The following is a 13025-nucleotide window of genomic DNA, read 5'->3' on the forward strand; positions in this document are numbered from 1 at the left end:
CTGGCTGATTTTGTGTTGCAGAGAGAAAACAATCCCCACATCTGAACCCATCCCTCTGGAGATGCACAGCTAAGCCCACAAACGCACCACGTACCAGCGCCAGCTATCTAGCTGCCCTTCTCCTCTCAGCCAGGGATTTCTTCTGCTCGTCGCTTGTCCTTCCCCCCCGCCCCCCTTTTTTCTCCCTCCTGGCTTTTACATTTCTTCCACTGTGACCCATTAGGTATTTACCGACAGGGTAATGTGACTTTTCACACCGGCTTTCTGCGTGCACTGCCCCGCAGACTGGGCTGGATAAAGCCTCTTCCCAACCCCAGCTGGCTGGACATTTCCCCCCCCCTACACCTTCCCCTCCCCTTCACACTAGCCAAGCCAAGGATTCCTCTCTCCCTCCCTCTTTCTTTTTCCACCCCTCCCGCCTTCAGTGCAAACCCAAGACACAGGATCCTGCCGAGGGAACGCGCTCCTTGAAATCATCACCGCAGACCCTGCTGTGAAAGTGCAGAGGAGGAGAGAAAAAGCCTCGGCAGCCAACCTCCTGCAGCTGAGGGCTTTGCAAGCAGGGCAATGGCTTCAGGCTCTCAGAGATTCTCTCTCACCTTTCTCCAGGGTGTGGGATCTGTCTTCTTCATCCTTCAGTTCATCTCTGTTCAGGCTGATGGTGAGTCCCCCATTCAGTTTGGGCTGGGTTGCTATGGCTGGACTGAAAGCTGTATGTTGAAATGTGTTATTGCAAAAAAAAAACAAACCAAAAACCCAAACCTTTTTTTTTTTTAATAAGAAACTTAAATACACGCCCCAGTTTGGGTTAGGAAATGTCTGATTCAGAGGTTTTTGAGACTCTACAAATATCCTGGGGTTAAGCAGAGAAAGGAAAGAAGATCCCAGAAGGCTAAGATTATTTTATTACAACAAAATGACAGGATAGTGAACTCTTCCAGAGGAAATAAGAATAATAAAACAAAACCAGAACATGAATAAGAAGACTCAGCTATATTTTCGGAGAGCTGTCCTTATAATTAAAAGTATCTTTTCTCCAAAGAACTTCCCCATCTGCCCACTTCAGATGTTCCCCAACGTCGATTTATAGGGGCAGGTACTTGAGGAAGGGAAGACAAGAAGTCAAAGGCTTTTATACCCTTTTCTGTTCAGTACCACACATGCTGAAGATGTCTGCTCACCTTTCTGCATGTGAGTTTCATCTGCACTTCGCTGCCAAGGGATGTGATCAGGACATGAATTTGGCTGAAGCACCAGCTACCAGTTACTCTGAAATGGGGCTTTTTTACTCGCTGATAATAACCCCAAATAGCTGCAGCCCTCTGAAAGTTTCCAGTAGCCTATCGCCCTTTTAATGATTAAGCCTGTAGTAATGATGATCAACTTGTCTTAGCAAAAAAACACAATTTCTTTTTGAAACAACCGTGTCTTTTCCTGGGAGAGCAATGCTGAATGGCCACATTTTTTCACTTTCACAGCTGCGATAGATTTATGCCTGATCTCAGGATTTTTTTGTTTCGGTACACTAATCCTTTACCGTCAATGTTTGCTGCATTAGTCCAGAGAGCAGATCTTAAACATTATAGAGCAATAAAAACATCATCTTTTTGTGCTCAGAGTATTTTCCTCTTTAACTTAAATTTATTTCAGCTGATGACAAAGTATGGCAAAGGAAAGGAAGAAAATTAATCTTGCTTGTATGTTTCTACCACTTTGTGTAAAATACCATTTATACAACAGAATCCTGTCTTGTAAATTTTGAAGAAAATTACTTTTCATTAAGAATAAAGGAAAATAAATGTGTTAGGCAACTGCACTGTGTTGCAGTAGGCAGAACTGCACTTCTGATTTTAGGAAATACTCCTTCCCTAGCAAAATGCCTTTGAAATGAGGAAAAAAATTGCATACTCATGAAAGAGAATTCTCTACAGAACTTAAGAAAAGGGGACAGGACAGGAATAATTAATTTCCGTTGCTAAGAATGCTTAATCTGAAGAATTCTCTTGTCTTATCAAGAGCACCTCCCAATTTGTATTATTTCTGTAGAATTAATGGCATCTTCTTGTTTCCTAGACAGACATCCTCTAAAAGAGAGAGGGGAAAAGATGTTGGAGATCCCTTTAAGGCAGGCTTGTGACAGATTTTAATTGTCATTCAACAGTTTGTCAAATTTACTTCACACATGGTAAAGCAATTATAAGAATTAAAGGGCAGAATATCTGAAGTACATTACAGTTGTAGAGCGTTGTTATAATATTGTAGCTTCCATTTTTTTTTAACTTCTAAGTATCATTGGGAAAAATGTGCAAGTCCTCTATTAACATGCTTTTCAGTGTGTTCTCCTAATATTAATATTCAAGCAAACAACTGTAATGCTGTCTTATAAACCATCTGGCTTATTGTAGGTTGATACAGAAGAAAACACTTTATATGAACTTTTACATTTACCACTATATGTAGCCTTATTTATTTAAGAAGATCTGAGAGTACGAAACAGGATTAATACTTTCTTTTATAACAGATTCTGGCCTGATCCAGACAAGAAACCACCTTCTCATTTCTGTAAGTTGTAGGTGAAAATACAATTGTTCTACTCTCTAATATATGCAAATGTCACTTAAGTGCCAAAGGGCTGTTTTGGGTAACACATATGTATGTGTGTATTTGTTATTTTTAACTAAAAGTAACTGACTGTTTTGCAAACCGCTGAAGGGATTTTGAATTCAGACTGGCCTCTGTTCCAGGCAAACCTCTGAAACTCATTGCAGAATATTTCCCTAAGGAAGACTTTTGCTTTATTATCTTGCACACAAATAATGATAAAGAGTAGGCAATAAAACTGGAGACCATCGAGGTCTGGTGAAGGTGTAAAGTCTCGAAGTTAATTGATCTCTTTTGACTAGTATTTAGCATAGCGCATATTGCTGTGGTGCAGATAGAGTCCAGAAAGACGAAGGTAAATGCTGAAGTAAAAGACAGCTTTGTTTGGCTTTGCAGTTTTTTTGTGGTTGAAATAGGCTTGCTCATAGCTGTTGAGGTCAGGGTCAGATGGACAGAAGGCTCTTCAAGGACTTATTCCTGCTCTGACTTATCACGGCATGCCACTACTGTTAGTGTAGGTATTGGATGATAATACAGGTTATTGTGACGGGTCTCATTACACCAGTGCAAATGCAGGCTTTTGGGAATTTCTTTGCATTTGTGTAGGAGTAGGAGAACAAGGATGCAGCTTCATGTGTGCTGTGCAGCAGTCACCTCTGCTTTTTTTTGACTCCCTCTTTTGTCTTTTCACGGAGGCTGAAATATCCATGTGTATGAGCCATAGTTTTCTGCAGACCACTTGCTCTGAGACAGAGCATGTCGGTAGAGAATGATGGTGATTAGTCTACCTTACTGAGACACTCCTGAGCTGAGAAGAAGCGCTAATTGCAAAACTTTACTAATAGTTCCAGAGTGAAGTTGGTCTATTGGCTGAATTTAAGTTCCTTGAATGACCTATTGGCCATGCCAGTCGTCTGGTAGTCCATAGACTAGGTGGTAGACCATCCATAGTGACTACAGAGGTTGCAGATGCAAAGATCCCAAATCCAAAAAGCTAGGCGCAATTAAGTGAGGATCTGAGCTGCATACTGCTGACTTGAAACCAGATATGTCTGATGTCAAAGGCAGGAAAAAAAACCTGCAGTGCTCTTTCCTTTGCTTGCTTTGCACCCTTTTTGTAAAGAAAAGGAAAAAAAAAAGCATGCTTTTTCTCATCTGCTCTCTCTAGACTCTTGCATTTGAGTAGCAGGTGTCTAAGCATTTCAGGCTCCCACTTACAAAACAGCGCATACATTCATATGTTGCAAAAATAAATACATAAACAATTCCAACTGCTTGATCCTAAAGCCTATAGTAAAATTTAAATTTAAGCTCAAACTGAATTTAGCTGAGGAAGAAGTCAAAGATGACCTCCCAAATTTGGTTTTTTTCTGATGATGTAATATCTTAAGCAATTCAAATTAAATAAGACATCATTCACCTTAGTTTCTCACAGAAATAAACTCTACATTCATGAACACTAAGCAGAGCTGGTGATTACTCAAATCTCTGTCTGTAATTGTATAGATTTACTAAATCCTCCACCCTTACCATTACAATCATGGCCATTGTAACACACAGCCATAGAAATGGAAATTAAATTGCTCTTGAAATACAGAAGTGACCTTCCCTTCCGCCACTCTTTTTTACCTCCATTTGGAGTTTTTAACATTTAAGTAAAAATAAATCAGACTCCAAATTTGCACATCTTTCATCACTTTTATTTTTTTGAAACTGATTTCATTTTATCCTTTGAACTAGTTTGTATCATGTCATGAGATCAGCACACTGGGCATGCCTTTTAAAGTGCTTTCAGTTTATATTATTTGTGAGAGACATTTTTATTTCAAAGTCTATTTGGCTATGCAGTTTCATGTTTCTTCCTCAAGCATGATGCAAATCCTGAAGAACTTTGAACTCATTTCAGTGGGCTTTTAACCATGCCTATACGTCTCAGAAGAACTTCATGTTGCATCTGTTACTGTATTAGAATAAATGAGCCAAATTCTGTTTTCTTGGTAGCCAAGAAAATTCTGCTAATTCCACTGAGATTTCTAAAAGTATGAAGAAACAGGCTTTAAACTGGTTTTATTTTTGAAGAGTCCCTTTTTGGCGTGTCCATATATATCTGATTGTAGACGGCTCAGTCTCGCAAGAATAATAAGGTCCAGTTGTTAAAAGCTGAGTTTAGCAAAATTTGAAACTGGAAATAAGGTGGAGTGAGAGTAATGAACCATTGGAACAGTTTACTGTAAAGTGTTCTGTAAATTCTCCATTACTTGGAGTCAGTGAATCATGACTGGATGCCTTTTGAAACGACATGCTCTAGTTCAACTATGAATTTTTGGACTCAATGGTGGAATTACTGGGGAGAAATCTACAGTCTAGTTATGCAGGAATTAAGCAAGGTGATAAAAATGAATCCTAGAAGCCTTGAGATCTATGCTTCTATGAGTATGTTTTCAGTCTGACTATGTTTGGGAACCCTTAAGTAAAAACTATATTCTTCTATTTCTTGTTGACAGTTTTAGTGCCAAACAATAATAAAAATTATTCCTTTATCAATATATCAAAATATAATCAACATTCTGTAATAATAGTGATCAGATGACAATAGAGGCTACTCATATAATATAAGCCAGTTATTAAAGAAAGACTCTCTGATTTCCAGTTTTCCTGAGAGGTATAAGTCCAGCTGTTAAACAGTAGGAAGAATTATGTCTTATCATTTATGTCTTACCAATGAAATTAAAACTTTTTCACTGGTTTCAAAGAAGAACCTGAAGAAACTTCTGTGATAAAGACATTTTCATTATGAACCTGATAAATTCAAGATGTGCATTACGCCTCCTGAAAAAAGCTACTTTCCATGGATTTCCAGCTTGATCTTGAAACCAAAGGGACTGCCTTTATTTGAAAAGGCTTCAGAAAAGTATATAGAGTTTTAGCAAAAAATTTCCACATCACCTGTCTCATCATTGCATTATGGAAAGCAAATGTTACAGGGCAGTGATGAAGGGAGAGGGTTGAGAAGGCACTCAAACATGGTGGCTGTTCAAAGGTACCACAGACAAAGGCACTCTATGTTCTTCACACAAATAAACACAAAGACATGATCCTTCCATCCTGTGACTTACGGAAATGTAGCACAGCCTCATATTTAAAACAGAATGACAATACATGTCTTGATACTATCTCAGAGAGAAAACTGAATTCAACCACTCCATGCTCAATGTGCTAGAGAGAGATGGGATGCCATTTGAAGTTTTCACAACCCCAGTACCAAAATTGATTGTGATATCATCAAGTATGGGAAATAAACCTTTTTTTTAAAAAAAAATCTTTCCATTACAAATAGCAATGATAAAAATTTTACAAATTCTTAACCAGGACCCTTCAACCCGAAGCTTCAAAATTATACCACTTTTGTGATTAAAACTAAGAAGATAACTCAAGCATGTTAGCCATACCACTGTAAGGTGCAGAATTCAATCTTGGTGTTGTTGTCTTATTTATTTAAGGGGATTTCCTCTTTTGATGTGTTTTTCTGTTTTTTCTATTACCTGGCTAGCATATCGCCAATATTTTTTTCTGTAAATGCTGCTCAGTAACAAGACACAGCTCAGGATACTGGGAGTCCAGCTGTTCTATTAGTCAAGTGTCAGATAATTGAAGCTTACTTGCTATTATGTTTTCTGAGTAAGAAAACAGGCAAAACAGAAGGCACATCTTAAAAACTAGGCAGATAGCCATAGAGCTGCTAAAGCTTTGGAGAAGATTTCCGGGTCGGTCTGGTAAAGCAGGTCATCCCTCATTATCCAATTCTGGCTAACCAAAATTTCCTATAAAGCAGTTCACTGTAATTTTCTCAACCAGTATGTCCTTCCTAGCTTACCCTAAACCCTATTTGTCTACAAAGTTTGGACATCCTAGATACCTTTTCAAAGGACAAGACTCTGTTTTCAACCAGCATCTTCATAGTTCCCAGTAAGAACTTAATTTATCTTAAATGCTAGCAAACACATAACAGTAATTAAGGAAAGCTGTCTCAGCCTTAGACTTGGCTAGCTAAACCCCTCTAAAAATGTAATCATCAATTACTGGTAAAAAGTCTAAATTATTAACTTAATTTCTTTTAATTATTTGTAGATGGAACTCAGTCCTTAATGGTTTTCCTTTCTTTAAGTCTTCTAACTAAAATACTCATGGCTGGAAAATAGGTCTTACTGCTGGGTCAAACTGACATTTCTGATGTAAGCCAGGTAATACGCAAACTTGCCCTAATGTCTTTAATGATGCATCTCAATCCTGACAGCCAAATTGCTCAATGTAGAACATGGACAAGATTTTAGTTGGGACAAAGCCTCAATAAGTCATCACATTTAGTCCCTACTTACCTTTACTAATGGATGTGTTTAAAACCATCATACTTCTGCTTTTATTATCTCTCTCTCCCTGCCCCATGTATACTTTGCTATGTCAATTCATGACTTTGGAAACAACAGACTATGATAGAGCAATATGCATTATTTGGGACATTTTGCAAAGAATCCTGAGGTTTTGATAGTCTGGACTGTAAAAGCTTGCTTTTTTCACTGCTCTGTGTAAATTCTCCTGTTCTAATTACAGTTCATGATATTGATTATAGCTGAGAGGCAATACACAATGTAATCTAGTGGTTAGGACACTGATCTGTGCTTCTGGGTTGCAATCCTTGGTCAACTGCTGCCAACTGTATGAGTAAATCACTCTGGGTACTCTGAATTCTTGTTCCTTCTCATCACTGCTTGTCCTACTTATTTAACTTGCTCTTTGCCCAAGTCTGAACTACTTCTTACTGAGCGCATGTAGAATTCCCACCCAAGTAGGAGCCTTCATCAGGACCTGTCTGCACTTGTTAGATAATGTAAACACAAATGATGTATTTACCTGAAATAAACTTTGCGGTTTTTGCTGTAAGGACTGTGATTCTTGAAGTGTATTCAGCTCTGCACAGGTGAGAACAGAAACCTTTCAGGGACAGACCTACTCTGTATCAGTTCCCTGTACTTAGGATTAGATTCAGATTTACCAATTTGTTGACATAATATGTGGTGAGGGTGGCACTTGGTACAGAATCAGGCTGAATCAGTCTGAAGGAGTCCTGATATTGGTCAAGATATCCTGTGAGTGTGAAGCTAGCACTCAGTATGTGCTGGAAGCTATGCATTGATAAAACCATGACCACTAGTCTACTTCTGAAATAAGACACAGCAAGTGTTTCTTGATATTTATTGAATGAACAGTGCTTAAAAGTTGCCTTCCTGTTTAACCTGCAAGCAACCTAAATCTGTACATTTGAAATTTAGAGAGTATTCTGAGGGATGTTATCTTCAGAAAGAAGATACTTATGGCAGTTTACATGTCAGCACTGCAAACTGTCTCATTGTTTATTTCTTCTTCTGGAGACATCCAGCTAATGTCTTTATTCCATAACCCAGTAACTTCTCAAGCTTTATTGCCAAAACCCAAACTTCCCTGTTTCCAGTTGCCAAAACCTCTAACTCTCACCCTTACAGCTTTCACAATATTAGGTAAATTAAAGTAAAATGAACTGAAATTAAAATAAAAATAACACAAGAAATTGTTATGATAAGTATGTTCTCATGCTCATTCAAAAAAACCTTCCATTAAGAAAAAACATCCGTCTTTCCAAAAAGATATGAAAATGAACTGGCTTTACAGCAGCATTTAGCACAAGTTGCCATAGAATTACATGATTTTGATTTTAGAGAATAAGTATAAATCTATTGCTGATGTGGAAGAGTGAGTTGCAATACTGATTTTTAGATATGTGCTTACTTTGTAGATGTAGTTGTTATAAATGTAACTGCACTACGCTTAGTAATGAATTCCAGCATTGTAGCCTGCAGAAGATGTTCTGAGTCTGACTATATATGTGCATATGAGAGAGTGCTGGGGTTTCTCTCTCCAGATCTTAAGCACAGACTTATATAGGCAAGGCAAGCTTCTCATATGGGCTGGGAATGAACCAGGGCTTAGCCATACTTGATTTTCTGTTGATGAACAAAATGAAAAGAAAACCTAAGACAAAGGTGCTTATGGTGTTGACAAAATTACTCATTCCAAGAAGTAGGTTGCTCATTAAAATGAACTTAGTAAAAGCAGGAAGACTCTATTTGGTGATAATTTGCAATGTATCAAGTACATGTATCAAGTACAAAACCATGACGAGTGACATGTCCTTTCTTGGTGCTGCAGGGAAAGTGTTTGCACTTGAGTCCAAGAACAACTCTCAGGGTCTGGATTTAGCTGAAGCTGAGAAAGCTTGTGTTGACCTGAGTGCTCGCTTAGCAACTGCAGAAGAACTGAAAAGGGCTGTGCTGGACTGTTCTTTTGCTGGCTGCACCACGGGATGGCTTGCTGATAGCTCCACCGGGTAAGGACAACAACATAACCCTTCCTGAGAAGTATGAATGACAGCTGTCACACGAGTTTTCCTCCTTGACTATAAATATTAATGGAAAACACTGGCTGCAATTCAAGCACAGTGACATGTAGCTAAATGTGCCACTCCCTCCACAGACTCAATTTTGTACAGCTAATATTGCAGGGACACAAATATTTATCAGTATCAGATCATGTATTTCATGAATCTGAAGTAATTTCCTATTCCTCTTTCCTTATGAATTATGTGATTGTGGTTTCTAACCACCTAGCCTATAGGAGGAGTGCAGAGCCCTATAGGAGCTTACAGGCTGAGGACACAGTGCTGGAGCATCAGTGCTTCCACTGACTTTGTTAGTCTCTATTCTGTGAGAAAGCTCAGCAAACTGAGCTTCTCATGGAAACCATGTATCTGTCTGAGGTATTTACCTGTGCCTAAATTGACAATGGGCATGTTCAAATAGGTATGACTTTAGATGTACTTAGATAGGATAATGCAAAAGTAGTAGAGACTTTGTTGAGTAGTAGAGAGTTTGTTGAGAAAGTTCACCAGGGAGCTGATACTGTCACTTGATGTGCTGAATTGTATTATCCGAAGTAGCTCAGGTGACTCGACATGGCAGCAGGCTGAGCTTTGCCTCACATTACAGATGGTGTTTCAAGATGTAGTGAAAGGCACAGCCTCTCCAGGAAGCATTGTTGTCTCTATGGAGGCCAGTTCAAAGCAGGAACATAGAAGTGCCCTGTGATGAAAACCTCTTCCCTCTATTGATTATAGTTTCAGGAGGCTAAAGTCAGCCTTCATGAGTACTCTAGAAGCATGAATGACTTTCAGTGAAATTTAAGATTTTGAGAACATATGTCCACACAGGTGCTAGCTGTATGCTAGAATAGGTGCTAGCTGTATGCCGTGCCACCATGCCACACTGCTGTGGCTGATGAGTGCTTCCCGAACTTAAGGTAACTCAGACTCATTCCAGTCTTGCACAGGTCCAGCTATGTGGCACTGCACTGGGCCAAGCACCTACATTCCAACTGCCCAGTCTCTTCCAAAATGAAAGTCTTCACAGCATGCCTCAGAAACAGGTAGACAGGCTTCATATTTGACAAAGAGACCAAATCACAGAAAATTCAATTTAAAAAAAAAAAGCAAAACCAAAGCGGAGGAGCAGAGGGTTGGCACAAATATCTCATGTCACTGAAGCTGGGACCATACAGGAAATGCCCAGAGGGAGCAAGAGTAGATCAGAGACCCCTTCTCTCTTGAATTTTTCCTTCAGCAGGCTTACCAGCCACAGCCTTAACATAATATATATATTCATGACTTTGAGGTGCTTTACAAAGTTCTCATGAGTTAAAGGGTAATATCTAATCTACTGTCAATGTTCAATGATGATAATGTTTTGTTTTATCAAGATGCTATTTCCAAGTTCCCAAACTTTAGTGTATAATTAGATTTTGTGACAGTTATCAGTTATTTAAATAAGCATTGGTGTTTGTGTATTTTTTGAGATAAAGTTTCCAAAGGGCAGAAAATTGCTACTATTAATGAGAGGTGATATTTAAACAACTTCAAGCAAAAGCAACTAGCTATGGTGATAATTTTTTTTCCAGGTGAAAAATTTTTTGAAAATGTATGTACTTTTGGTCATTAAAAAAAAAGAAATCAAGAAATCTTTCAGGATATAAGACAGTGATCTAAACCCTTAAAAACTTTTTCCTAAGCCAGCTGCTGAGATGTCATGCAGGCTGAGGAGCCAGGGAAACTATCCATCTCGAAGAAGTGCATGGCAAAGTTGTTGTACAGGTTCTTTTGAACAGCCGCTGTATTATGGAAATAAGGAATGTTGATGGGTAGAGAAGAAACCATCTATTTTTTATCTAAGCAATACCACTAGTTAATCCTAAGAGATTCTCAATTAATTACTGCAGGCACTGGAGCTACAACTATTAATAAACCAGTTGTGGGCCTATCCCTGAATATATTCAATATCAAAATTGGATACAGTGATAATACTGTACACATGACACAATGGTTATGTGAGAATGTACTCATTGGGAAGGAAAGCAAGATTTTTCATCCCTTCCAACTTTCCATACTCTCTTCCACCAATAAACCTGTCCTTAATATGGAAGTCTCTAAACTATTTACCAGAAAGGACATTGTGGGGGCACATCAGCATGCCAGTGCTGTGCAGTCACCACATCTGACCCTCACTAGAGAGCTTCAGCAGAAGCTCTCTTCTTCTTCAGAGCTGGCATTTGATAGTGTCTTCTCTGGGACTGTTTTACCCATTGTTGGGCAAGCGCCAGAATGTATGTTATTTGGTTCGCTGAACTGGATATTTTTGACTCTGGGGAAAACCAGGAAAAGTGTAATGCCCAAAAAGGCTATACTGATTTCACTGTTAGTTAATCCAGCTCTGGAGAAGGAGATGAGCAGTCTGGTGCAAAGTATGCAAATGAGACAAAGCTATTCAAGTTGAGCAAGCTCAAGTAGGATATAAAGATTTCCAGAGTGATTTAGATCAGTGGGCAAACTGATGAAAAATTGAGTTAAATTATGATACAGGCAGGAGGAATATGCAGTCTACTTTAAAATATCTTACAGGGCTGTGATTTACCTCTGTCAGCCAAGGAAAGACATGAGTACACCACTATGGACAACACAAAGAAAACCTCTGTCAAACTGCAGCTGTAGTATCACAGAGTCACAGAATCACAGAATATTAAGAGTTGGAAGGGACCTTGAAATATCATCCAGTCCAACCCCGCTGCCAGAGCAGGATCACCTAGACTAGGTCACACAGGAACGAGTCCAGGCGGGTTTTGAATGTCTCCAGAGAAGGAGACTTCACAACCTGTCTGGGCAGCCTGTTCAGTGCTCTGTCACCCTTTCAGTAAAGAAGTTTCTCCTCATGTTCAGATTGAACTTCCTATGCTCCAGTTTGCTCCCACTGCCTCTTGTCCTGTTATTTGCTATCACTGAGAAGAGCCTGGCTCCTTCTTCCTGACACTCACCCTTTACAAATTTATAAACATTAATGAGGTCACCCCTCAGTCTCCTCTTGTCCCAGCTAAAGAGACTCAGCTCCCTCAGCCGCTCCTCATAAGGGAGATGCTCCACTCCCTCAATCATCTTTGTGGCTCTGTGCTGGATTCTCTCAAGCAATTCCCTGTCCTTCTTGAACTGAGGGGCCCAGAACTGAACACAAATTAAAAAACAAGCAAAGAAGCAAACAAAGAAGTTGCTAGTGTGCTTAAGGAGTGGGATGGAGAATATGAAAAATATATACATATCTATATGCACACACATATAGGTCAGTGTAACACGCTGCTTTGGAATATTATACATATTACTGTTACCACATCTTAAGAAAAGTACTAAAATAGGCTCACAAAAGTGCCCAAGAATGATTAAAGGAATGGGAATGCTATTAAGAAAGGACTAAAAATATTTTAATAAATTAGTTATTTAATTTTAAAAATACATCTACAGTTACCTATTCAGTACTTGAGACATTTACTTGATAAATGGAAACATGACAGCAAAGATAAAGGATACCTGGTAAACAGAAAGACCTCAATCCACACTCAGGTGACTTAACACAGAGAGGCGAAAGCAGGCTTCACAGCATGCCCAGAAGGTTACAGAAGTAGGGGAAATTATTTCCAAAATAAAGAACTCTTCACTGGGCATACCTTGTGCTGTTTATCTTGATGGACCTCCACATCTTTGAATGTAATGGCATGGCCCAGGAAAAGAAGTGACCTCCCCATGTTTGCTAGGTCCAAAACTGTTGAGGACTTTATAGGCTGTTTCTAAAACCTTGGATTCCTCCCAGAAGCTGACTGACATCCAGTCCAGATCAGAGAGCTTTAGTCCAATGTTCTCCTAGGAGATGAATAGGACGGAATGTGATAAAAGAAGTTCCTAATTTCAGGAAGAATGCAGTTTAGTTTATTTATTTTGTGCCTGGAAAGTATCCCACTCTTTC

At 39.0% G+C, this 13025-nt stretch overlaps 1 protein-coding gene across 1 annotated transcript in view; it reads left to right on the top strand.

The window, feature by feature from the left end:
- Positions 1–518: 518 nt before the first annotated feature.
- SUSD5 (sushi domain containing 5) overlaps positions 519–13025 on the top strand; it is a 40987-nt gene continuing 28480 nt past the window's right edge. Inside the window, exons 1-2 of the mRNA XM_010185352.1 lie at positions 519–661; positions 8842–9019. Coding sequence (XP_010183654.1) covers positions 568–661; positions 8842–9019 — 272 coding nt within the window. The 5' untranslated portion in view covers positions 519–567. The remainder of the gene's footprint in view (positions 662–8841; positions 9020–13025) is intronic.

The sequence above is a fragment of the Mesitornis unicolor genome, unplaced genomic scaffold, assembly GCF_000695765.1.
Source record: "Mesitornis unicolor isolate BGI_N332 unplaced genomic scaffold, ASM69576v1 scaffold45465, whole genome shotgun sequence".
NCBI lineage: Eukaryota > Metazoa > Chordata > Aves > Mesitornithiformes > Mesitornithidae > Mesitornis > Mesitornis unicolor.